The 26679-nt window shown below is 37.6% G+C and overlaps 1 protein-coding gene across 1 annotated transcript in view; it reads right to left on the bottom strand.

Annotated features, from left to right (window-relative positions):
* Positions 1-26447, bottom strand: part of SP1 (Sp1 transcription factor) — a 39573-nt gene extending 13126 nt beyond the window's left edge. The window contains exons 1-3 of the mRNA XM_090273259.1: positions 26398-26447; positions 25220-25377; positions 23438-24950 (exon numbers count right to left, since the gene is read on the bottom strand). Of these exons, the coding sequence (XP_090129385.1) occupies positions 23438-24950; positions 25220-25377; positions 26398-26404 (1678 nt within the window). The 5' untranslated portion in view covers positions 26405-26447. The remainder of the gene's footprint in view (positions 1-23437; positions 24951-25219; positions 25378-26397) is intronic.
* Between the last annotated feature and the right edge of the window lie 232 nt (positions 26448-26679).

The raw sequence follows: 26679 nt of genomic DNA, 5'->3' as shown, positions 1-26679 counted from the left end.
CAAGTGTCACTGGTTCGATTCCCAGTCAGGTCCCCAGTTGGGGGTGCGAGTGAGGGGCAACCACATAGTGATGTTTCTCTCCCTCTCTTTCTCCTTTCCCCTCTAATAATAAACAAACAAAAAAACAAAAACAAAGTTCTTGTATATTCTTCACCCAACTTCTCTTAATGTTAACACACAACCAAGCTTCATTAGTCAAAATTAATAAATTAACATTAGTACAATACAAGTAACCATACTACAGACTTTTGGATTTCACCAATTTTTGCACGAATGTCCTTACTCTCCTTCAGGATCCCATTTAGGATACCACATTACATTTAGTTGTCATGTCTTTTTAGACTCCTCTGATCTAAGACAGTATCTTAGTCTTTCATGACCTCAACACTTTTGAAGACTACCAGTTGATATTTTGTAGAATGTCCATTTGAATTTGTCTTATATTTTCTCATTAGACTGGAGTTACTGCTTCTGGGGAAGAATAGCACACAACGGAAGCATGACTTTCTCATCACTTCATATTATTAGGTAGATGATAACATAATCTGTTTTTAGGAGGGAGCTCCAGGAAGACTGAATTGTATTTTATTTTATTTTTTTTAATTTGTTTATTTTTTAGAGAGCAGGGAAAGGAGAAAGAGAGGGAGAGAAACATCACTGTGTGGTTGCCTCTCACTCACACCCCCGACTGGGGACCTGATGTGTAACCTAGTAATGTGCCTTGACTGGGAATCAAACCAGCGACACTTGGCTCGCAGGCCGACACTCAATCCACTGAGCCACAGCAGCCAGGTGAATTGTATTTTAAAAGTGTAAAAAAAGAAAGATGAAGCCATCTAAAATAATTATTTAGGTGGATTCCTTGTTCTCTATTTGTGATTGTTTCAGTGGTATGTGTATGTACACAAGGATGTGGTGCTCACACAGCAGATACTACTATTTGTTCCCAGCTTTCATTATCTTCCTCTTCCTGCCTAAAAGCTGCCTGATTTTGTTCAGGGTAACAATACTCTAAGTTAATATTTTCCTTCCCAGCCCAGATTGGTCGGTTGGGTGTTGTCCTGCAAAGCAAAAAGTCACGAGTTCAATTCCCAGTCAGGGCACATACGTAGGTTGTAGGGCAGGGTCCCAGTGGTGGCTCGTGCAAGAGACAACAGATCAACGACGTTTCTCTCCTTTCTCCCTCCCTCCCCCTCTAAGAACAAATAAACAAAATCTTTAAAAAAAAAAATTATCCTTCCCAGATCCCTTGCAGATAATAAGTCAAGTGACAAGAATGTGATCAATCAGGTATAAAACAAAAATTGCTGGGTAAGACTTTCAGGAAAGCTCTTTAAATAGGAACAATTAAGCTTGCTTCTTCCTCTTTCATCAAACTTCACCTTTCCCTCCTTTAACCTGTCTAGAAAGAAGCCACAATGACCCAAAGCTGCTTTGAAAGCATGGCAACTGCCCCAATCAAAGGCTTTTAAAAAGTAAGTATGGCCAGGTTTCTTCTGTTATCTGGAGCTGTAACACCAACACTGGACTCATTACCTCCAGACTTCATGTTCTGTGAGTGAGAACAATAAACCCCTATTCAGTTAAGCCACTGTAATTAATTTTCTGGTACATACAGCTAAATGCATTTCCTAACTACGGGAAAAAAAAAAAAACTGTTTTATTCAAGTCAGTCATGACTATGTTGAGCATATTGATTAAAAAAAAAAGATTTTGTTTACTTATTTTTAGAGAGGGGAAGGGAGGGAGAATGAGTGGAAAAGAAACATCAATGTGCCAGAGAAACATCAACTGATTGCCTCTCATGTGCTCTCAACCGGAGACCTGGCCCACAACCCAGGCAATGTGCCCTGACTGGAATGGAACGGGCAACCTTTGGTTTGTGGAACAATGCCCAACCCATTGGGCCACACACCAGTGAGGACTGGGCATATCAATTTATTTTTTTTACTACATCTCAGTATGTCCTACCAGTATTTCTATCACTGTTTTTTGTATATGTCAAATTGGTAAGAGTCATTAACTTCCTTTGCTGAACTCCCAGACTATGCTGTAAGTAGGTAAGCATCTAACAAAACAACATCTGATAATTTTATATTAAATTAGACTACAAAATAATAAAGAACAGGCACCAAAAACTTATTTCCTTCTGCTCCAGAATGCAAGCCCTTGCTAATTCATTAGTAACTTGTGCTCTATACAAATCCATATACCTTGCTTCTAAACTTTATTTCTCCCATATTTAATGTTTCCTGACTATAGAATTACTACAGCAAATTTTACATACATGCATATATCAGTGATAATTTATAAGCTTTGCTATATATAAACTTCCTTTAGGGCTTTAATCCCTACAGTGCCCTATACCATGTGGACTTCCTAAGGGCAGGCTGTAGAAATGTTTATCAATTATTTACTGTCTTTTATTGTTCCAGGTACCATACTAAACTCCGAAGATTCAAAAAAAGTAGTTCTTGCTGTTCAAGGGCTTGTAGTTCACTCGAGAAGAGAGAAAGATAATTTCAATATGAGATAAATATTAAAATAAAAGCCATTCAAAGAATGCTCTAGTAATAAAAAGGGGTAATTTCCCTAGTCTGGAATTTCAGAGAAGGCTTGCTTACTTGAGGAGCTGACATTTGGGCCAAACTTTAAAGAATACATAGGAGTTAGCCAGGTGAAGACTGTTGGCAAGGGAAGGTGCCCCAGGAGGAGAGAACACTATGAGCAAAGAAATATAGGAGTAGAACACGGTATGTGGAAATGATGGCATAGAGAGAGAAGATGGAGGTGGAGAGATGAACTTTGAAACAGATGATATTAAATATATACAAGACAGGTATTTAAATGAGTGATTTTTTAAAAAGTGATGGTAGAGAAAGTATGGACACTCTTTTACACAACTCCCAGTAGCATGAGTATACAAAAGCACACAGCAAGGAAGAGAATGGTGTGTATGTACGACACGTTGGCAATAGAGACCAAGTCTTTAAGATGTGACTAATCTTTAAACCAGAAAGTGTATTTCTAGGAATAAGGACATGTGCCAGATATTGTATTAAGCTCTGGGGAGAGTTTGATATAATCCTGGCTATTACAGAACTTCTATCTTAATGGAAGAAAGGTAGAAGTCAACAAGTAAAATATCTGCTCTATAATTTGTATAATAAGAACTAATAAAATGATAAAAGAAGTGTAAGAGTTGGGAGGAGGAGTATTAGAAGAAATAAAAGTGAAATATTTTAGGCCAGTCCATTAGATAATAATGAGAGATAATAATGGTCTAAAGTAGAGCAGTGGTTCCAGTGATAAGAAAGGTATAAATAAAAAATACTTGGGAATAAGCCCTGGCCAGATACAGCATCACCCCAATACACCATGGTTGCGGGTTCGATCCCCAGTCAGGGCACATACAAAAATCAACCAACAAATCATAAGTAAGTGGAACAACAAATCAGTGGTTCTCTCCCTCTACAATCAATATGTAAAAAAAGTTTAGCCCTGACTGGCATGGCTCAGTGGATTGAGTGTTGGCCTGAGAACCAAAAGGTCACCGTTTCGTGGACCAGGTTCCTGGTTAGTGGTGTGCAAGAGGCAAACAATTGATGTATCTCTCACACATTGATATTTCTCTCCTTCTGTGTCTCCCTCGCTTCCATTCTCTCTAAAAAATAAAATAAAATATTTTAAAAAGTTTTTAAAATATTTAGGAATAAAAAAAGGCAGGATTTTAATGGCTGAATACAAGGAACCTCAAAGTTTCTGGGATGTAAGTGAAATACTAAGACGGCCAGGGATATAAACAAAAGAAAGGCAACAAATACGTTTAAGGTCTTTCAAAGATACAGACTAAGGTACTCATTAAAGCTGAATTTAACCCAGTTACTGTAATCCTAAGTACATAGTCAAAATAAATAAAAACTATGTCCACACAAATATTCATAGCAGCCCTGGCCGGGTGGCTCATTTGACTGGAGCATCGTCTTGTACACCAAAAGGTAGAGGGTTTGATTCCCAGTCAGGGCACATACATAAGTTGCGAGTTTGATCCCCGGTCCCAGCATGTACCAAAGATAACCGATTAATGTTTCTCTTTTACATCAATGTTTTTTTCTCTCTCTCAAATCAATAAACATAACCTTGGGTGAGGATTAAAAAATAATTCATAGCAACATTATTCAAAATAGCCAAAAATTAGAAATAACTCAAATGTGTACCAACTCATGAATGAATAAACAAAATGTGGTATATTCACACAATGAAATATTATTTAGCAACAAAAAAGACTAAGAACTGATACATGGAACAACATGGATGAATCCTGAAATCATTATGCTATACAAAAGAAGCTAGTCACAAAAGACCACATGTTGTATAATTTCATTTATATGAAATGCCCAGAATTGGCACACCTACAGAAATGGCCAGTAGATCAGTGGTTGCCTTGGACTGGGGATGAGGGGCGAGAATGGGAAATGACAGCCAATGCACCATGTGGTGTTTCTTTTTGTAGTGATGAAAATATTCCTAGATTATATTGTAGTGGTAGTTGCACAATTCTGTGAACATACTAAAATCTATTGAACTGTACATTTTAATTTCTTCATTGTTTATCCTTTGAATTGTACATTAAAAATGGGTGAATTATATGAATTAAAGTTCAATAAATCTGTTTTAAAAAGCAAACTATAGTTTAAATTTCTTTTTTAAAGGCAAGAAGGCAAAGAGAGAAAAGCAGCAAAGGGGGAATTGACAAGAAAGAACTAACAGAAACAACCTACACTGCAGGGGGAGGCTCATCCCAGAAGTAGGGAGAAGGAAAATATTTTAGTTCAACAAATCTGGATGTCATGAGGCTTCGACACAAATCTTACTTTCAAAATAATTTCAGCTACCTCCACCCCTGTCATACTTCAAAAATATTCTAGGCAGATAAAGTTCAATGTCTGGAAAGAAAGACTGGCAAGAAATTAAAAAATACTAACACTGGTTTCTTTAAATAGGTTACCTGCTTTGTATTTTTCCAAATGAAATATAATAAAAAAATAAAGTTAAATACATACATATGTTTAAATATGAAAACAAATATTAAACTTTTAGAAGGCATCTTTGTATTTTATGTTAACTCGTTAAATCACAAAAAAAATAAATTCATTTAACATAAAAATGGAAAGCATCTGTATAGAAAAAGAGCTTAAGGAAGTTACTTTCAGCATATTTTTAAAACAATAAATTTATTTATTTTTAAAAATCTCAGGCAAAAATATTATCATGCCAGTAAATAAATCAACTGATACAACTTCTAAACAAGCAAAGGAAAAATATTTAACATCAAAAACATAAAAACTAACCTTTAGGGAAAGGTTAACATTCATAACTGGAAAAATGCCATTCAAGCAAACATTCATCAATAAATTATTTATAGGGAGGCGGGGTGAAGGTGAATGAGGGTATGGGGGAGGATATATGGTAATGGAAAAAATAATAAATTTTACAATAAATAATAAATTATTTATAATAGCAATGTAAGAAATGGGTTAAAATGTAAACATTAACGAAATTGTTAAGAAACCTACTGGAATATATTAGTCAGTAAAATTTATGGTTAAGTGAAATATAACAACTTGGGGAAATGCTTATGCCATATTACTGAACCAAGGAAAAAATTACATGCATATTATAATAAAACTATGATAAAGAAATACATATCAAAATTTAATAGGGTAGAATAAAACATACCAAACTGGTGAATGTGATGGGGAATGCTATTAGTTTTGTTTTTTCTCTTTCCTATTCCTCATATTTTCATAATGTGATTATAACTTTTATAATTAAGAATACCTACATAGCAAAAAAAAAAAAAAAAAAAAAAAAAAAAAACCAGCCTACACATCTCTCCCCTTTCTGGTACATTAAGTTTTTTAGAGCTTAAGGAACTGGCTTTTCATATCTCAGAAAATGGGTAGCTTTCCCTAAGTGCAAGGCAATCAGCACAGTGATGGCAAAGGCTCTCACCAGTAGATGTCACTGTAATTAAGTGATAGATGGGTGACTGTAAAGTTCACCTCCTAGGCAAGAGGTTTAAGAAAAAAAAAAAAAAAAAAGAGTGGGAGGACAGGTTTTAAATGGGAGACCATTTGAGTATGTATAATTCAGCAGTTTCTCCATCAAAACAAGATTTTTTTAATGCTTTAATAATGTTTCCTTTCTAAACACTCCAGCTTTTTATCCATCATTAACCCAAAGGTACAGATGTCCCTATTTTTCATGTCCAAAAAAACCAGATTTAAAAATGTAATCATTAGTGACAGGATGAAATTTTTCTAAATTCCAAAATTTTCACCTATTTCCCACTTCTGTGAACATTATTCTATAGTGAAAATTGTTTTTCAAGACAGAGAAATAAACAAGAATGATCTTTCTCCCCAGCTCTCAGCATAGTGATGATTCCTGGAGAAAGGGACTCATTTTAACATCTTTCTCCAAACTAGTTATAATTATGTATTATTATTCAAATTGCCATGATTTAAAATTCATTTAAATATATAATATATACTTACCTGGGGAAAGCCATGGAAGAGAGGCATAAAGGTTAAAAGAATATCGTTGTTTAGTAAAAGCAGGAAAGTGATAAAATAAAATGATAAAATTTTGGACTTACTTCATGTCTCCATCATTTCCCTAATTAAAGGAGAAAAAAACATAATCTCCTGTGTTGGGTTTTAAATCAGGTTCTTTTGACTGACTTTCTGGGCTGTTCATCTGCATCAAAACTGACATTTTAAATTACTGAAGAGCCTCTAATAATTAAAATTAATAAAAGCCATTATACACTATAATGGTGTAGCCAGACAGACCTAGGTTTAAACCCTGGTTTCACCACTTACTAGCTGGATAACCTTCCTGAGCCTTACCTTCCTCATCATCAAAAAGAATTTAATTATATTGGACTAACTAATAAATTAATAAAGTGTACCTAGTATTGTTTCTGGCACACAGGAGATAACTCAATAAATGACTGTATACTAGGGGGGAGAAAAGGCAGGCTAAATATACTTTTAATGTTTTTTCTCCGATCTATACATACATAACACCCTTTCCACTCACAGTATATCATTTTAAATTTACCTAAGGGAATTATAACATCAAATTTAATTATGTTTCTAAAATAGCAGCAGTAAAAGAATACTGTAAAAGAAAAAACATAAAACACAGAGCCATCTAATATTTTCTTTCTAAACAATGAATTTACCATTAAAAACAGATAATCAGACTGGAGCCTTTAAATTATACACGACTCCCATTTAAAATAGCTTGTGTCTGATTAGTAATGCAGAAATAACTGTTTTGAATACAGGGTGTTGTCTTGAAAGGAGAGAGAAACAGTGTGTATTAAATTTCATCTTTTCAGAAAATTTTCTAGATAAAATAATAGCAATGAGATGCTGTGTGATAATAAAACCATGAAAAAATGATGAAGCAATGTAGAGATGTGTATAGGGAAAGATAAGTACCTAGCACTCAAGAATCCTAAAGACTGTCCCCCACTGACAAGACAAAATTAATTCTCTAGTCAGGCTTGAAGAAAAATGAGTAATAGTAGCCATCTATCATGTTCTGTGAATATGATTTTTTAAATGTATTTATAGTACATTACAGTAATGGAATCCAAAAAGGTGGTGAACATCCAAAATCCTACTACCCCAACAAATTAACTATTATCACTTTTTCATCTTCCTCTTATTATTCATATACACAAATAAAATTTATCTATTTGTAATCATAATATAGTTACATTATGCATAAAAATCTGAATTAACATTAAACAAGTAACTTCAGATCTGCACCATCCTGAGATCCCTGAAGTGACTGTGTAAATAAGCACTTACATGTTAGGTATCTTTTAATGACAAGCTCCCTAAGTTTATGCATGACTAATGCCCCTAGTACAATTATATAATCTGATATACTACAGCTGACATTTCAACACCTCCACAAACATAAACTCTAAGTTAACTTTTTAATATGAGAACTAAACTTAATCTTGTCTTAATAAGTCCAGATTACTAGATAAGTAATAAAAGCAGATACTCTCATTTATACCAATGTTACAAAAACACATCATTGCTTTAAACTGCCAATGACAGTATGACAAAAGGACAGAAGGTGTTTCGAAAGTAACATATTTTCCTGTATTGGTTTCTTTCAACTTTTGCTTAATATGGCAATAAGTAATTCAATTTAATATATTTGGAGTTAAAGTCCCTGTTCTTTTAATATTATGTAATGAATGAATCAGCAAACCAACTCCGAAGGGCTTATTTTTTTAAAAGGCGTTATTTATTTTTAGAGAGAGGGGAAGGAAGGGAGAGAGGGAGAAAAACATCAATGTGCAAGAAAAACAACTATTGGTTGTCTCTCTCATGCCCCCAAATGGGAACCTGGCCCGCAACCCAGGCATGTGCCCAGACCAGAATCAAACAGGTGACCTTTCAGTTCGTAGGCTGGCATTCAATCCACTGAGCCACACCAGCCAGGGGCAAAGGATTTATTTTAAGAAAACAATTCAAAATGAGAAAACTATATGCTCTATTTCATTTTATTTTTAAAATAAGAGGAAAATCTGAAATCACCTGAATATTTGACAGAGAGAAATAATGAATTGTAGCAAACAGCTTTGACAGACTATTATGTAGTAATTAAAACTCACTCCTTAAAAAGTGATATATAATATATTACCCATGGACATAGACAACGGGGTGGGGAATGACTGTGGGAGAAGGAGTGGGCTGGGTCATGGGGGAGCAATGGGAGAAAAAATGGGACAACTGTAATAGAAAAACAGTAAAATTAAATTTAAAAAAAAAGTGAGATATAAAACAAGGATCCCTACTGTTACCATTACTATTTAACAAGAATGAGATGACATATAATTACTGGAAAGAAATAGGTAAAATTATTTGTAGATAATATGACCTGAAAATCATAAAACCTAGGAGAAGTTACAAGATTATAGTAAAAGTCATTGTAAAATTGACACACATAACTCAATACGTTTCCTATATACAAATAAGAACCAGTCAGAAATAAAATGGCCCTGGCTGGTGTGGCTCAGTGGATTGAGTGCTGGCCTGTGAACTGGTTTGATTCCCACTCAGGGCACATGCCTGGGTTGCATGCCAGGTCCCCAGTTGGGGGCGTGCGAGAGGCAACCACACACTGGTATTTCTCTCCCTCTCTTTCTCCCTCCCTTCCCCATTATCTAAAAATAAATAAATCCTTAAGTAAAAGAAATAAATAAAATGGAACATCTTATTCACAGCAGCAACAAAATACTAAGCTTAAATTTAGCAAGAAATGTGTTGGCTCATAGAAAATAATGAAAGTACTATGAGTTAATCAAAATAAAAATCCCAGAAGGACTTACTGGGAGAACCTAACAAAATGTGTGAAATTCATCTTAAAAGAATAAGAAACTACCCAGGAAAAAAACTGTTAAATAGTAATGAGTAAAACTATTAAAACTTTTATAAACAGCCCTGAAGGGTGTACGAAGGGTGTACTTTAGTGGGTTGGAGTGACATCCTGTCAACAGGAGGGTCACAGGTTTGATTCCCAGTCAGGGTACATGACTAGGAACATATCAGAGGTAACCAATCAATGTTTCGTTCCCTCTCTCTCCCTCCCTTCCCCTCTCTAAAAATCAATAAACATGCCCTACGGTGAGGATAAAAAAATTAACTTTTAAAAGAAGAATTATTAAAATAAAGTATTATAAAAACAATAAAAGCTGGCAACTCACAAGAAAAAAATGCAAATAAAAATATATTTAATTTTCTAATAATCAACTAATGCTAAGTAAAGCAAGAATCTTTTTCCCCATAACATACTGGCAAAGATCAGTATCAATGGGAATATAAATTGCTAGATTTCTGAAATTCAAGTTAGCTGTAAACTCTAAACATTCAATGTGTAAAACCTTTGGCTCACTAGATTTCTAAAAAAATTTTTATTGAGGCTAAAGTCATATAACAAATTCAGTGGCATGTAGTACATCCACAATGTTGGACAACTACCACCTCTCCTTATTTTAAACACTTTCATCGTCCACCCGGGCTGGGTAGCTCAGTAGGTTATAGAGCACTGTCCCAATACACCAAGGCAGCGGGTTCTATCCCCAGTCAGAGCATGTACAAGAAACAAATAGAGATTTCATTCTCTCTCTCTGAAAAATGAATCAACTTAAAAACAAAACTATCATCTTCCCAGAAAAAGATCAATGCCCACCACTCAACCTATACTCCTGGCAACCACTGTGTATGGAATTTCCCTTCTAGATATTTCATACAAGTGAAATAATAAAATATGACCTTTTTCTATCTGGCTTCTTTTATTTAGCACAATGTGTTCCAGGTTCACTTACATTATAGCATGTATCAATATATTCCTTTTTATGGCTGAATAATATTCCATCATACAAATATACCATATTTTGTTTATCTATTAGACATTAAGGTTGTCTCCACCTTTTGGCTATTATGAAGAATACTGTTCTAAATATCTGTGTACAATTTTCTGTGTGGACATATGTTTTCATTTCTCTCAGAAATATACCCAGGAGTACAACTGCTCACTTACAGAATTTTAATCTAAAGAGTATGAACAAGGATGCTCATCACAACATTGTTTATAACAGTGAAATTTTGGAAACAAATGATATAAAACAAAAATCAACAAATGAACAAGTAGCCCTGGGAGGGTTAGTGTTGTCTGACTCACAATTGTGAGTTTGATCCCTGTCAGGGCATACAAGAAGCAACCAATGAATGCATAAATAAGTGGAACAACAAATCAATATTTCTCTGTCTTCCCCTCTCTCTTCCACTCTAAAATCAATGTTAACCCCTACCCCCCCCCCCCCAAAAAAGGTGAACAAACAAAACAAGAAAACTCAGCCTGGCTGGGTAGCTCAGTTGGTTAGGACATCTTCCCAATATGCCAAAATTGCACATTCAATTCCTGGTCAGGGCACATACAAGAAGCAACCAATGAATGTATAAGTAAGTGGAGTAACAAATTTATGTTTCTGTCTCTGTCTCTCTTCCTTTCTCTCTCTAAAATCAATTTTTCAAAAAAGATTAAAGCAAGTAAACGCATACATACACACAATCAAAACAATCATTACTTAATAAAACCATATAGAGTTCAACTGCAAATGTTAAAAAGTGTTAAGAGAAAAAAGAAAAAACTTGTGGACATGCACAACAGTGTGGTGATTATGCAGGGGAGGAGGATGGGTGGAGGTGAAAGAGGGCATAGAAGGGATAAATGGTAATGGAAAAAAATAATAATAAAAAATAAAACTATAAAAAAAGTGTCAAGAGCTCTGACTGGTGTGGCTCAGTGGATTAAGTGCCAGACTGAGAACTGAAAGGTCAACTGGTTCAATTCCCAGTCAGGGCACATGCCTGCGTTGTGGGCCAGGTCCCGAGCTGGGGGCATTCAAGAGGCAACTGATGGATGTTTCACTTGCACATCACTGTTTCTCTTTCCCCCTCCCTTCCCCTCTCTAAAAATAAATAAATAAAATATTTTAATTAAAAAAAATTTTTAAGTGTTAGACAATTTCGTGAGCTTCAATAATATGTGTAATTGTATTGTCCTTTCTAATTGCCTAAAATTATTTCACAATCTTTTTTGAAGTGCTGGGCCTTTTGGGGGTGTGGCAGGGATAGTGATACATGAAACAAAATTAGCTGAGAGTGGAAAAGGAAGTTAAAACAGTATTTTAGTAAAGGTAAAAGGAAAAAATATTTTTAATTTACAGAAAATAAAACAATTCGTAAAAAATAGGAACAGAAAAATAATTTGTTGAACTAGGAAACTGAGAAACCCAATTATCATTAGATGGGGTATCAACAAAGTATTTATCAAGGAGAATATCTTCCTAGCACACAGTTTGTAGAGAAAAGCATAGGCACATGCTCTGCACCAAGTTCAAAACCAGACCAACGATAAAGAAACAGAAAATGGACAGGTAAATTTAAAAACCTTTTCTACTGTCAACTACCATTTTTACCAGAATGGCTCAATAAAGAACAAAGCATACTGGCTGGAATTTACTTCCTTTGGTAGTCAAGGTAGTTTAGTGACTACATTGGTGGACAAGGAATATAATGGGCAAGAAAGAATGTAAAGGCTTGGACCGTTCAACAACTTGGAAGAGCAACCTTGAAGTGATTAAAATCCTACTTTTAATTGGATGGGAAGACTACAAGGAATGGAATTTTTTTTTTCCCTCCCTGACCAGGAATCGAATCAGCGACCCTTTGGTTCATAGGCTGGCCGGTGCTCAATCCACTGAGCCACACCACCACAGCCAAGGAATGAAATTTTTATTGAGATGGCCCTAATAAGTGTCGAGCACCTATTATGTGCTCTGATATCTTATCTAATTCTAATAATCCCATGGGGGTAAATATTAATATTAACCATCTTTTACAGATAAAGAAACCTCAGCTTAGAGAGGATGAAGAACTTTCCCCTAAATCACATAGCCAGGAAAGAAGCAAAGTTATGATTTGAACCCTAGTGTGTCTCCTCCAAATCCCATGTGGTAACTCTTCTGTGCATACTAAATATCTCATTCAGGACAAGCTTTCTTTTTCTTTCACAAAGGATTTTCAATCAATTACTGCTAGTTTCACAGCTGGAGTTATTTCATCCATCAGATGAACTAAAAAGTATACTCATAACTAAACCATTCAACCTGTATTACCCAGGATGTGAGATATTCATCTGCAAAAACAGTACATAAAAAAAAAGAAAAATGGGATTTCAGATTTAAGATCCCACTTACATTTCATCATCTACAACTTCCTATCCAAGAAAGTACTAAGTGGAAAACTCATTCCAAAAAATTTCCCAACAATTTTGTGATTTTTATATTTGACTTTCAAAGAGTCATTTCACTTCCCCTCATAAAAGCAGCACAACAAACGGAAAGAAAATCAGTACTCTTCAGTAAGCTCCTGAGTTTGTTCACAATACCAAAGTCTCATCGAAGATTGGGAAAAGAAATAGGGACAGGGTAGAAGAGTGTATTGAAAAACAAGGGACATGACACAATATAAATAATTTATAAACAGAACGGTTCATGTAAAATAGTAGGTCTCCATTTCAGCTTGGGCTTCATGGTAGTTTTGAATCAAAACTAGAAAAGCCTTTGAAACTTGAGTTCCTAAGTGAACAGAAAGCTTGTGTTTTCCAGGTATACTTTTTATATATCTTCGCCTTCTAGGTACAATCTTGTAAAGCATGCAAAGTGCCATGTATCTCCAAACAATCCTCTATTTGGGTCCTGGGATACTTTGCTTGAATTAGGGGTCTTTAGATGATGCAACATTAGTAGCCCTTCAGTAACATTCTCATTAAGGAAATCATTCTGAATAATGCTATATGCAGTATTGAGGCTTTAAGGGAGCTAAACAAAATGAAGAGTTCGTATTAAGTTTGATACTTAGCATTCTGGAAAGAGAAGAATTTCTTGGCTGTTAACACTTTTAAACAGCATCAAATTCCTTTGCAAGCAAACCAATGATTAAAACCAAATAGTCCATGGAGTAAAAATTTTCAATACCAACACAGAAGTGCAGGAAATGAAGATTCCTATTTCATGTAACCCCCATGACATGTGTTTCTTAAGTTTAAATGCTTATTTTTTACATTTTTATAGTAAGGCACATCTAGATTATGTGATACAATGATAATATTTTGTAACATCTCCATTTTGATTAGTGCAATAGAAGTTTTAAGACTTAAGTCAATTAGTTCTCAGAATGTTTTCCGGAATAAATCAAAGAACCATAGTAATTTAAGTCTAGATGCATCTAAATTTGTTTCACATTTCAGTTAAAAATAATACAATGTGATTATATGTTAGTGTTTTATTAAGACAGCTCTGGAAAAAAAAAAGCTCTGAAATTTAAAAAAAAAAAAAAATGCTCTGACCAGGCATTTGACTAAAATATTAATTACCATTAATTACACCAAGATGCTTGGCCATGCTGCAGTTTCCTAAGCATCCGTATAAGCTAGAGATGAGAATATTCATTGTCTGGGAATGAGAAGACAATTGTCATTTTCTAGGGCTCAGCAGTGTCATTTAATTAATGTCAAAAAGGGAAATGCTTGCCAGCAACAAACCATCCTTGCTTTCTGTGGTCTCTTACGTTTAAGTAATTAAAACAAGGAGATAAGCAATTACCAGTAACTAAGAATGATTTAAGAATAAATGCCCTGGCCAGATGGCTCGTCCAGGCACATACCTAGGCTGCAGGTTCAATTCCCAGTCATAATGCACACAGGAGGCAACTAGGTGATGTTTCTCTCTTACATCAATGTTTCTCACTCTCCCTCCCTCCTTCCCTCAATCGCTCCCCCTCTCTAAATATGTCCTTGAGTGAGGATTTAAAGGTATGTAAATAAACAAATAGCATGTTCAAACACATTGTATCTCATGACAATTTTGTTGTCCAATCCTAAACAGCAGTAATTCCTGTTTCAAGTCTCAACCCTTGAGCTCCATTTTAAGCATCTTACTTTACAAATATTCAAGATTTAAATAATATAAAGCAGCTGGATACAAAGTATTAATGATCTTGCCCCACTAGTTCGAAAACTTGGAAATAATCTTTAAAGAAAACTGTTCAGATAGAAAAGCTTAAAACGGCCCTGGCCAGGTAGGTCAGCTGGTTAGAGTACAGTCCCAATATTTCAAGGCTCCAGGTTCAATCTCCTGTCAGGGCACATACAAGAAGTAACCAATGAATGCATAAACAAGGGGAACAACAAATCAATGTTTCTCTTTCCCTCTTAAAAATAAAAAGCTTAAAATGTAGTTCTGACCGAAAACATAGTATGAATAAGTTTTTCTAAAAATATTTGTTTTTAGAATCTAAAAGCAAAGTTATAAAAAATTAATGTATTCTCCCTGGCTAGGTAGCTCAGTTGGTTAGAGTGCTGTCCCAATACACCCAGATTGTAGGTTTGATTCCCCAGTCAGGGCACATACAAGAATCAACCAAGGGCCCTGGCTGGTGTGGCTCAGTAGATGAGTGTTGGCCTACAAACCAAAGGGTAGCCGGTTCAATTCCCAGTCAGGGCACATGCTTGGGTTGTGGGCCAGGTCCCCAGTTGGGAGCGTACGAGAGACCACCACACATTGATGTTTCTCTCCCTCTCTTTCTCCCTCCCTTCCCTTCTCTCTAAAAATAAATAAGATCTTTAAAAAAATAAGAAGATTCAACCAAGAAATGCATAAGTCAAACAACAAATTAATGTTTCCTTCGCTCCCTTCCTTTCTCTCTAAAATCAATAAATAAAAATTTTTAAATTACTCTATTTCCTCAAAATATTAAAAATAGAATTACCATGTGACCCTGCAATCCTGTTTCTGGATATAATCCAAAAGAATTGAAAGCAGTATCTCAAAAGAGATATTTTCACACCCAGGTTCACAGCAGCACTATTCATAACAGCCAAGAGGTAGAAACAGCCCAAATCTTCATCACAGATGATAAAGAAAATATGGTAAAAGAACACAATGGAGTTTTACTCAGCCTTAAAAAGGAAGAAAATCCTGTCACATGCTGTAATATGGACGAACTTTGAGGACATTATGCTAAATTAAAAAAGCCAGTCACAGAAAGACAAATACCCTATGATTCTACTTATATGACATATTTCAAGTAGTCAAATTCACAGAAGCAGACAGAATAACAGTTGCAAAAGGGTGAGGGGAGAGGGAAATTAGTTTAATGGATATAGCATTTCAGTTTTGTAAGATGAAAAACGTTCTAGAGATCTGTTGCATAACAATGTGAATATACTTAACACCACTAAATTGTACATTTGAAATGGTTAGAGATAAATTTTGTTATGTGCTTTTTATTACAATTAAAAGTAATTATTTTAAAAATAACTTATTTTTCATATTCATTTTAAACAATTTTTCCCTAAAAATACGTAAATGCTAGGGATTTAAGAGTGAACAAAAATACCATTAAGTAAATCACAATATTTGTGCAATTCTCTTCCCTCTTTTCCATGCATCTGCTTTTATAAACTTGAGCCAAAATTATAAGTAAAAGGATAAACAGTTAAAAAGATATTAAAGGACATGATAGCATTTTAAATATAAAAAATAAATAACCTGACAATATATAACAGTACCATGAGGCTATAGTACAGATTCAAAATACTTGTGGCCCTATTATTTCATATACAGTGGTGGGCAAAAATAGGTTTACAGTTGTGAGTACGTGAAAGTGTTTATTCTTGAATTATATCTTTTTTCATATGAACAACTGTAAACCTGCTTTTGTCTGCCCCTGTGTTTTGCTGCAACTCTCAGGATTAGCTGTATGAAGTGTACTAAGTGTATGTAACTATAGCACAACAGCAACTGACGGGTGCACTATCAAGGCAGGGAGATTACCTGTTTCAACGAATTCCAAGAGCCTAGCATATTTGACACACCATAAATTTTGCTTATTTATCTATGCATGAAGTACCAAAAATTGGAACACATTTTTACTGTAACTTTGTATCTAATTCTTAAGCCTGCTGGAGGCAATTATATTACTAAGTACACTGGTGCTCAGCAAATGCTTATGTATCAGTAAGTTAACTGAACTGTGAATATTACTGAATTTCTTAACAGAATTTAAGGTTAAACAGGAGGCCGTTCAACACCGGATAATGCCAACAGATTTTTTTTAAACAAACACCAAACCAAAGAAATTTCTTCATAACATGGAAAATTTCCAAATACTTTTCAGGGCTATGGGCTTTTTACCTTCTTTAAGACAAATGGTCTGTATAAATTAAAATACTTTTTTTTTTTTAATGAGAGCAAGAAGCTGCCAAAGAATTCTAAGTACTTTCAGATACACCACCAGGAACTATGTAGGAGGACCTGGACAAAACTGCACTCTATAGTCTTTAAAAGGGTTGTTAAACCATATATACAACAGAAAGGAAGGGGTAAGGAAAGGAAAGCCCTGAAAGGGAAGTTCCAGAATAACATGAAAAACAATAGATAGACAGCAATAAGGAGATTAAAGTTTGCTATAAAAATATCTCAAATATATTAGGGAAAAAAATAAGAACAGTCTGGAAAACAAATCACATCTTCCTTATTGTAAAGTGGGGAGGGTAATATTCCTTGTACCCCCCCCATAAGACACAGCTGATCTTCATGTGTTCGAAGGCTGATTACATCTTTGATTTCTCTTTTGCCATCTTGTTCCTCCCTTCATTATCAGTTTTCATTATCATTATTTATACAATACTTCATTTATTTAAATAAGTTCAAATTAATCTGGTTACAACAAATTCTGAATAGTAATAAAGTTTGTAAAGAAGTTGTTGATTAACCATGCCTTCTGCTTCTTTTTCCCCGCTATTATATATATGTTTTAGACTACAAATATTAGTAAAGTTACTGAATAGGGTAAAAAACCAAACCTATTCTTCTACTTGATAGAAGTGATTTGGAATAGAAAAGACCCTGATATGAAGTAAAAAAATTTGTCACCCTGGCTGGTGTGGCTCAGTGGATTGAGCACTGGCCTGTGAGCCAAAGGGTTGCAGGTTCGATTTCCAGTTGAGGGCACACACCTGGGTTGCAGGCCAGGTCCCCAGTTAGGGACGCGCAAGAGGCAACCACACATTGATGTTTCTCTCCCTCTCTTCCTCCCCTTCCCTCTCTAAAAATAAATAAAATCTTTAAAAAATAAATTGTCACTGTAAATTTTGTCATTGATCTTTGAAAAGTTATTGAATCTTTCTATACCTTAGGTTCCGTCAGAATGAAGGTACTGGAGGAGAAAGGTTTCCAGCTCTAGCAAGTCACTTTAACTGCTATTACCATGGCATCTGGTTTAATTGTATATGTCTGCCAAGAACTGTAACTTTTAAGCTATCAAAACAGGGACAATTCAATGAAGAACATACTGAATAATTTATTTATTTATTTTTAGAGAGAGAGGAAAGGAGGAAGAAAAAGAGAGATAAATCAATGTGTGGTCTCCTCTCGTGCACCCCCAACCAGGGACCTGGCCTGCAACCCAGGCATGTGCCCTGACTGGGAATCGAACCAGCTACTCCCTGGTCCACAGGCCAGCACTTAATCCACCAAGCCACACCAGCCAGGGCTGAATAATTTAAAGATACATCTCAATAGCATTTAACTTTAGATTACTAGCAAAAAACATTTGTTTGCCTATGAGAAATTTTTTTAAAAACTTCAGAGATGTATATAGACTTCTAACTTAGTTCTCTCATCTCTTAAAGGGCAAGTCTTTGTCGTGACCTAGGTATTTTATATTTTAACTCCTCTGAAATTATTAAATTGTTGTTTATTTTGTACACAAATACAGCATGAGAAGAATTCAGATAAATTAGATAGGCACATCCAAACTTGTCAAACAAGTAGTACTGCTCTGTTTCCACAAACCATTCAGTTTTAAAAACATTGGAGCAAAAGTACAAATAAAAATTACAGCCCAGCCCTGGCTGGTGTGGCTCACTGGACTGAGCACCGGCCTGTGAACCAAAGGGCTGCCGGTTCGATTCCCAGTCAGAGCATATGCCTGGGTGGCGGGTCAGGTCCCCAGTTGCAGGTGCACAAGAGGCAACCACACATTGATGTTTCTCTCCCTCTCTTTCTCCCTCCCTTCCCCTCTCTCTGAAAACAAATAAAAATAAAATTTTTTAAAATAAATAAATAATAAAAATATAATAAAGATTACAGCCTAGATTTGCAACCAACTCTGAAAAATACTCTTTCTATAGAAACTTTTTCAGGGTCTTCTACGGAGAACAATTCTAAAAACCTAGCATAGTATTAACAATATAATCATACTGTTTTAAAATAATCCTTCCACAGACCAGGGTCTGTATAATAGTGTTAAATATTAGAGAAAAAGTAATTATTATTAAGACACACTTTCTGTAAGATATTATTAAGACACACCTTCTGTGAGAAATATGAAAAATATACTTGTTTTTCAATTAAACAACAAAGTGAAAGTTTCAACTAATTATTATGCATTGTTTACAGGTATCTAATAAGTAACTTACAAAGCATTACTTACGAAAAGCATTACTTGTACAAAGCTTCTCTAGATGTTCATCTTACATTTTAAAACATTTTCAAGGAGGGCAAGCAAAACAATTAGAAGTAAGAAATGATCAGAACTAAATTATTAGTGGTAACATTTACATACTACTTTACAATGCGGAACAATTAAAAGGAAAGGGAGATATGAGAACTGAACAGATACTAAAGTTTTCTGAAACACTAGGCAGCCTTGTGCTCTTTTTATTTAATTAAGAACTAAAATGGCCACATTACACAATGCAACGTGATTTAACAATGACGTCATTTACTGAAAGCCACTGGAATGAATAAATAGGAGCAACTGAAACAGTCTTTTCGGATCTATCAAGACACCTAGGCTTTAAAGGAAACCTTTTCTACTTAAAATAATTTAAAAAGCACACTAACATCACCCTAAGAAACAAATATAATATTTGATAAAGGCAGATGATGCAGAAACATATTTGATAAATTTTATTTTAAAATAGAAAATTCTCTTGAATGACCTTTTGCACTAGAATAATTTTGAACACATTTAAGTCATCTAAACCTACTTACCACTAATGTTCAAATGCACCAGCCTACAATACAAGTTTTAAACAAATTAGGTCTCAGCAATCTGACCCCAAGTTTAGTGACACTGTTGGCAAACCAACTCTGGTATCACATTCAACTTAACTTCTAAGAGGAGACATTTTCCTGACCCCAATAAAACCAAACAGATGTGAAATTTTTATTTTTAGTGCCTGAAATTTGCTTCTTGAGTGAATTATAGCCATCAAGGAAATGTGTTCTATTCTCCTGCCAAAGCCCTGTCCTGCAGTCTTTATTAGGCAGAACTCCCACGAAGTCACAAACTCAGTCTTTCAAAGCCAGTCCCCACTCAACCTGGGGTAAGAGCTTTCAGGACTTACCCCCCTGCTGTGGGGCGCCGGGGAGTGGGGGGTGGGGGACGATGACCCTGAAGCTTTAAACTGAAAAAAAACAAGATCTATGAGTGTGACTACAAAATGAGAGGAAAGGGTGCTGATGAAGGGTAAAGGGTGTTGAAAAACACAAACACACACTGCTGGTAATTTTAAAATAAGGCAAAAATTAAGGGCCCATAGATATTTCACTGTCTCGAAACTAAACTTAGTTTACTGGGTGGTCCCTTCCTTACTACCACCCACCAGGGGCAGAGCCATGAAAAACACAGGAATACAGAAGTGGCTGGTTTGTTTCTAAGTTTGTGCCTTTGCCTGTGTATTCAGCAAACAGAAGTAAACAAAAGTGAAAGCCAAGAGGAGAGCTCAGAATTTTTAAGATTATTTTTAAAAAATAATAAATGTAAACAGACCAAATGAACACCACGGAAGCGGCAGTCTTTCACAACCATGTCCCACTTTGTAGGTGCTATCTATTCTACCAATGCCAAGAGATTGAGTTTTTCTAGTAAAATAACTGTATACCAGAAAAGAGGGTAAAATGAGACACTTTGTAGCAGCCAAGCAACAGCTGAAGAGCAGTAAGCTTCAAGGAAATAATTTTATTACCTTTCATTTAGAATGAAGTCAGATAAATTGAAGGGGGAAAAAACGGGAGAAAAAAAAAGTTGCACAAGTATGATTAACCAGAAAGGAAACCTGTATCTTCAGAAACCACTATTAATGAAACAAACAACCTCAACTCTCACAAAATGGTCTTTCAGTGCCTCTTCTTATTAGTGAATGTCAAGCTGTTGCTACATTACAAAAAGGCATGCATTTTTTTGAACTCAGAGACCATCAATAACAACTAGGTAGCCCTATCCTATGACATATTAAATGGCAGACTTCCCCAGAGCATGATTTAGCAATGAGAGTGCCTCTTAACTATCCCTTAGAGCTTAAGTTACAAATCTTTCAGAAATTGTAAGGATCCAGATTATTATTAATGGGAACAATCCCACAGCTTTGCTTCCCTTTGAAGAAAAGCAAACTTCTGGATACAACCTCAGAGCAAAGAGAAAACAAACATGCTAATGTAGATTACCCAGATAGTATCTACTTTTCCAGGCTGTTAATTTCAGTTTCTATTAAAATTTCCTCATAGTTTCCAGCCTATAAAACACTTGCCAGCTCTAGAACTTAAATTTCAAAGAACCAAAGATACACATTTTTAACAATCTAAAGGATTTCTCAAGTGCAAACTTCAAACTAGCAGGTAATGAAATGCCGTAGGCTAGAACTAACCACAAGCCCAAGCTCTGGTTGCAGTCTCACCACGTAAGTGCTTTTTAGTATCTCAATGTCCTTGTCCTCATTGAGAAAATAAAGCAGTCTACTAGATGATTTCTTAGGTCCCTTCCAGCTCCAAAATTCTCATCTAAGATCACTAAGAAAATTACTGTCTTGTTAAAGCTCAAAATGTAGTCATTTTAAACACATCACAAGAATGTGAAGAAAGTTTAGGAAACTTGACCCACCCACCCCCAACCCCCTCTTTTCCAAAACTGCAGAAAGCAATATGGCTGCCTATTTGTTATCCTCACTTACATAAGAACCAGTCTAAATGGAATGAAAACACTATTAAAAAAAGTAAACAATTCATATGCTCACATATATTCCAAAAGAACTAGAAGTTCAATGATATTAACTTCCCATCCTGATTTTTATGTATCACACCAGAATATAAAAGTGTGTATCCTTTTATCATGCTTTAGTAAAGTTTAACTACCTTACAATGGAATTTAAAGTGATAAATTCTAAAAAGACTATCACCTTTTAAAATAGATATGGTTTAAACTTCAAATTAACCAATTGTAAAACTCAGTTCAAAGTCAATGACTGAAACCCTGGCCAGGTAGTTCAGTTGATGAAGTGTCGCCCTGATACACCAAGGCTGCGGGTTCAATCCTGGTCAGGGCACATATAAGTGGAACAACAATTGTTTCCCTCTGTCCCTCCATCCCTCTCTAAAATAAATTTTTTTTTTTAAAAAAAGGGGAAAAAAAGAAAGTGTGAATGACTGAATATATATATAGTTCTTTTCTGACCACTCTTTTCCCCTTTCATGTTCTCCTTATTCCTAACTCCTCTCAATACCACCTCCCCATTCCATTCCAGGACTCACTCCCTTTCTCAATCACACACTGCTTTCAAAGCAGTCTAGGAAATGATTCTCTTATCTAGGAAGTATCAGAATCACCTAGGAAGTTTATTAAAAATACACATTAGTGTAATGGGAGGTAGATGGACTTTTAAGGTAACTAGGAGTAAAAAAAATTAAACCTTGAGTAATCAGCTTGCTCAGAGTAGAATATTCCAGTTAACTAAAGATTAACCAGAGAACTTATTTTGTTTTTAAATAAATCCTTCTAGAGTCGATTATGTCACGGTTCCCCTCATTTAGGAATTACAGTTCTTCGTGAGAGGTATCAGTGGATTGAGCACCAGCCTGCAAAGCAAAAGGTTGTCAGTTTGATTCCTCCTCAGGGCGCATGCCTGAGTTGCTGACCAAGTCCCCAGTTGGCGATGTGGAAGAGGCAACTACCCACGTTTCTCTTCACACATCGATGTTCCTGTCCCTTACTGACTCCCTTCCTTCCCATCTAAAATAAATAAAATCTTAAAAAATAAAAAATGACTGTCCTATAAATAAGTCACGTTCATAATAAAATATTATCCTATATGAGTCAATCCTACAGGCCAAATGAAGTCCTCAGGCTAAGGATGGTTTCACATTAAAAAAAAAAAACTTTTTAAACAAAAACAACAATAAAAAATATGGACTGAGACCATATGTAGCACACTAGGCCTAAAATATATACTATCAGGCCCTTTACAGAAGTTTGTCAAGGCCCTGGCGCGGTAGTTCAGTTGGTTAGTGTCATCCTGATACACCAAGACTGTGGGTTGTATCCCAGGTCAGGGCACATACAAAAATCAACCAATGAATGCATACATAAGTGGACCAACAAATCAATGTTTCTTGTTCTCTCTCTTCCTTCCTCTTTATCTAAAATAAATTTTAAAAAGAAAAAAAGAAAATTTGGCAATCCCTGTTCTGTAGTATTAAAGGCCCTGGAAGTACGTTGCCCAGAAATGCTCCTTTCTCATCAAATTAACCGGAAAAAAAAGTTTGTTAAATCAGTTCCAAATGACTTAAATACAATCGTCGCTATTTCTCTAATCGACTTGCCTCAAGAAAGTGTTACCCCCCCTAAGGGTTCTAGTCCTGTCTCTGGAATGAACAGTTTCAGCTGAGATGCTAGTTAACTCTGGAAATAAATGCAAAAAATTAAAGCCTTACCTGGGGCATTTGCTATAGCCAATGGCAGGCTTGGAAGCTGGTGCACCTGGATTCCTGAAGCACCCAAAGCACTGAGGTTAATAGTCTGGAGGCCAGGCATGGAGGAAAGTTGAGCAGCATTCACAGTGACTGTGCCCGCAGGGATAGAGGCAGCTGAGGCAATGGGTGTAAGGGTGGTATTGCTGCTGCTGGTCTGCCCCAGGGAAACACCCTGCATTGGGGCCAAGGTGATTGTCTGGGCCTGTGGGTTCTGAACTTGGAGGTTCTGCAGCTGAAGAGTCTGCCAACTGACCTGTCCATTGGGCCCCACTGTTGGTGTCCGGATGATGATGGGCCCAGAGTTTGGAACAGCCTGAAGCTGGAGATTCTGGAGGGTTTCCTGGGAGATAGATTGAGTTGTAAAGGTCTGCCCTGACAATGGTGCTGCTTGAAGAGCCTGGAGGGTCTGTCCGCCTTGAACTAGCTGAGGCTGGATAAGAATTTGTTGTTGTTGCTGTGACTGCTGGTTTTGCTCTCCCTCTTTTTGCTGACTTGCTTGCAGTGAACCTCCAGATGTCTGGTTCTGCTGGATGTTCAGAGCATCAGAACCCTGCAGCCCACTAACCCTCTGGGGGGTCTGGCCTTGAGAGTTGGTCCCTGCTGATCCGCTGGTGGTAAAGTTCATCATTCCCATGTTGCTGGTGGTAGTAGTTGTTGAATAGCTATTGGCATTGGTGAAAAAGGAGCTGGAACTGGCTTGTGATACCAGACTGGCAGAACTGATGGCAGTCCCTGAGGTGACAGGCTGTGAGCCACTCTCCTGGGACCCAGAGCTGCTAATCGTGACTGCCTGAGAGCTAGGAGTCAAGGTAGCTGCAGAAACACTATTAACAGGTAGCAAGGTGATATTCCCATTCAGGGCTACCGGTACATTGGTCACATACTGAGTCTGTCCTGAGAGGACATTATTAGCTAGGCCTTGGAGGGGGACAGCCTGCTGGAGAAGATTTGGCATAGCAGCAATGATGTTGCCTCCACTTCCTCGGTTTGTGATGATCTGTTGGTTTGCACCTGGTATGATCTGTATTTGACCAGAACCATCCTGTTGCACTTGGGCTCCAGTGGCAGCAAACTGCAGCTGTTGCCCATCAACAGTCTGGAACTGCGGGATTACTTGATACTGAATATTAGGCATCACACCAGGTAGTCCTGTCAGGACTTGCTGGTTCTGTAAGTTGGAGGTGGCAGCCACAACATACTGTCCACCAGAGACAGTACGATTCTTGGAAGACTCATTGCCATTGCTGCCATTGGTATTGCTGCCCCCCTGTTCCTTTGAGGTAGGAGTAGCCCCAGAGGAGGAGGAGATGATCTGCCAGCCATTTGCACCCTGTGAGAGTTGAGTAGCTGTGAGGTCCAGCTCACTTGTGCCCCCTGACTGGCTTGGGCCCTGGGAGTTGTTGCTGTTTTCATTGGGTGATTCAATTCTGCTGCAAGTTGCTGCCAACAGAGCCAAAGGGGATGGCTGAGATTCCTAGCCAAAATATGAAAGGAAAAGAATTAGTTTAGTGACATCCAGCTGCCAGCTTCAGAGGCAGTATCCAATAAATAAATAGCAAAACAGTGCAGACAAAGAGCAAAAGAACAAACAAAAATTCTCATCTTTGGGGTATATCCAAGTCACTTGTCTCTCTGTACTTACTTCCCTATCTATAAAATGGTTAGCCCCTGCCTAAAACTTATTCCGTGAAAAGACATCCATTCTCTCAACACCCTCCCCAGTTTGTCCTAATCATTACTTACCTGTCCTCCTCCTCCTCCACTGCTGCTACTACTGCCTGTGCTGCTGCTTCGAGCCTGAGAAAAGGCACCACCACCATTACCATTGCCCCCATTATTGCCACCAACTCCTTTCTCAACCTTCACCACGGCTGTCATTTCATCCATGGAGTGATCTTGGTCTAAAGAGAATTAAAAAATAAACAATTTCAAGTTGAGGGAAGGAACAGGGTAAGGTGAGGAAGGGTAAAGGAGGTTATGAGGAAACAGACATGACTAACAGGAAGGTGAAAGGAGCCAGTGGGGAGGGGAAATGGATGGGGAAGGGACAGTGGTAGAACGTGTAGGACATGAACTATGCTCTGTGATGCCAAAACTGGGTCTCATTTCTCCTTTGCACACTTAGAACTTAGAAAACACGGAAAATATGTTTTTGGTATAGAAAACGTGAAAGGACGTGGGCTTGTTGAGAGTTTCAAAATAAAAAAAAGTATCCAGGAGGGAAAAGACAAAAAAACATGTAAGTGGACAGGAAGCTTGCTAAAATTTGGGTCAAAGGAGATGGAGAAAAACTCAAATATAAAAAGTAACAAGAAAAAAGAGGCAAGAAGAAAAGGAATAAAAAGTGAGTGGGGAAACATCTGTGAATGCTGGTTAAGGATCTAAAGGGGTTCAGGGATTAGAAATCAGGTTTCCGGCGGACTAAGGGCGGACCCTGAGGGAAAGGGCGGTTTCGGGGTGAGGGGCGTGGAAAGGGCGGGACGGTGGGGGGGAGGGGAAACTTAGCAAGGGTGGGGAGGGCCCTGGGGCAGGCGGCGACCAGAGGGCGGACCAGGGAGGCGGTTGGCCCAGGCGGGGCCTGCGCCACTCGGGCCGCCCCCGCGGCTCCAGCCCCTGGCAGGAGGAGCCTTTGGCGGGCGGCGGAGTAGTGGGGGGTAAGGCCCGTCCCCCCATGGCCGGGGCGGGCAGGGGGCGGGAGAGGCCACTCTGCCCCCTCCCCCGGGGCGGGCGGCCCATCCCCCTCCTCCTCGGAGGCCCCGCCACTGCCCCTTCTCCCTCCCTTCCCTCCGCCCCGGGCGGGACCAAGGCCGCCGCCGCCGCCTCCCGCCCGCCCCCCCTCACGGCGGGGACCGCCCGGTCGGCCTTCGCGCGCGCCCCCTCATTCCCTACCACCCCTAAGCTTGGAGTGGACTCATCCTTACCGCTCATGGTGGCAGCTGAGGGACGAGCTCAAGGGGGTCCTGTCCGGGGGGGTTGGGGGGGGCCGGGAAAAACGCGGACGCTGACGAGGCAAGCGAACCCGGACCGGACAGGGAGGGGGGGGTGAGGAGGAGGGAGCAGCGCGCCACAAGCCCGGCCTAGGCCCCGCCCCTTCGCTGCTGCCCCGCCCAATGAGGGAGGGAGAAAGGAGGGACTTGCAGAAGAAAGGCGGTCAGGTAACCCAATGGCAAGGCTCGCTTGCTCTCTTAGGCGTGTAAGACAAA

Source organism: Furipterus horrens, unplaced genomic scaffold (assembly GCF_987537825.1).
Source record: "Furipterus horrens unplaced genomic scaffold, mFurHor1.1.pri manual_scaffold_4, whole genome shotgun sequence".
Lineage (NCBI taxonomy): Eukaryota > Metazoa > Chordata > Mammalia > Chiroptera > Furipteridae > Furipterus > Furipterus horrens.
This window is presented reverse-complemented; position numbering and strand designations above follow the sequence as displayed.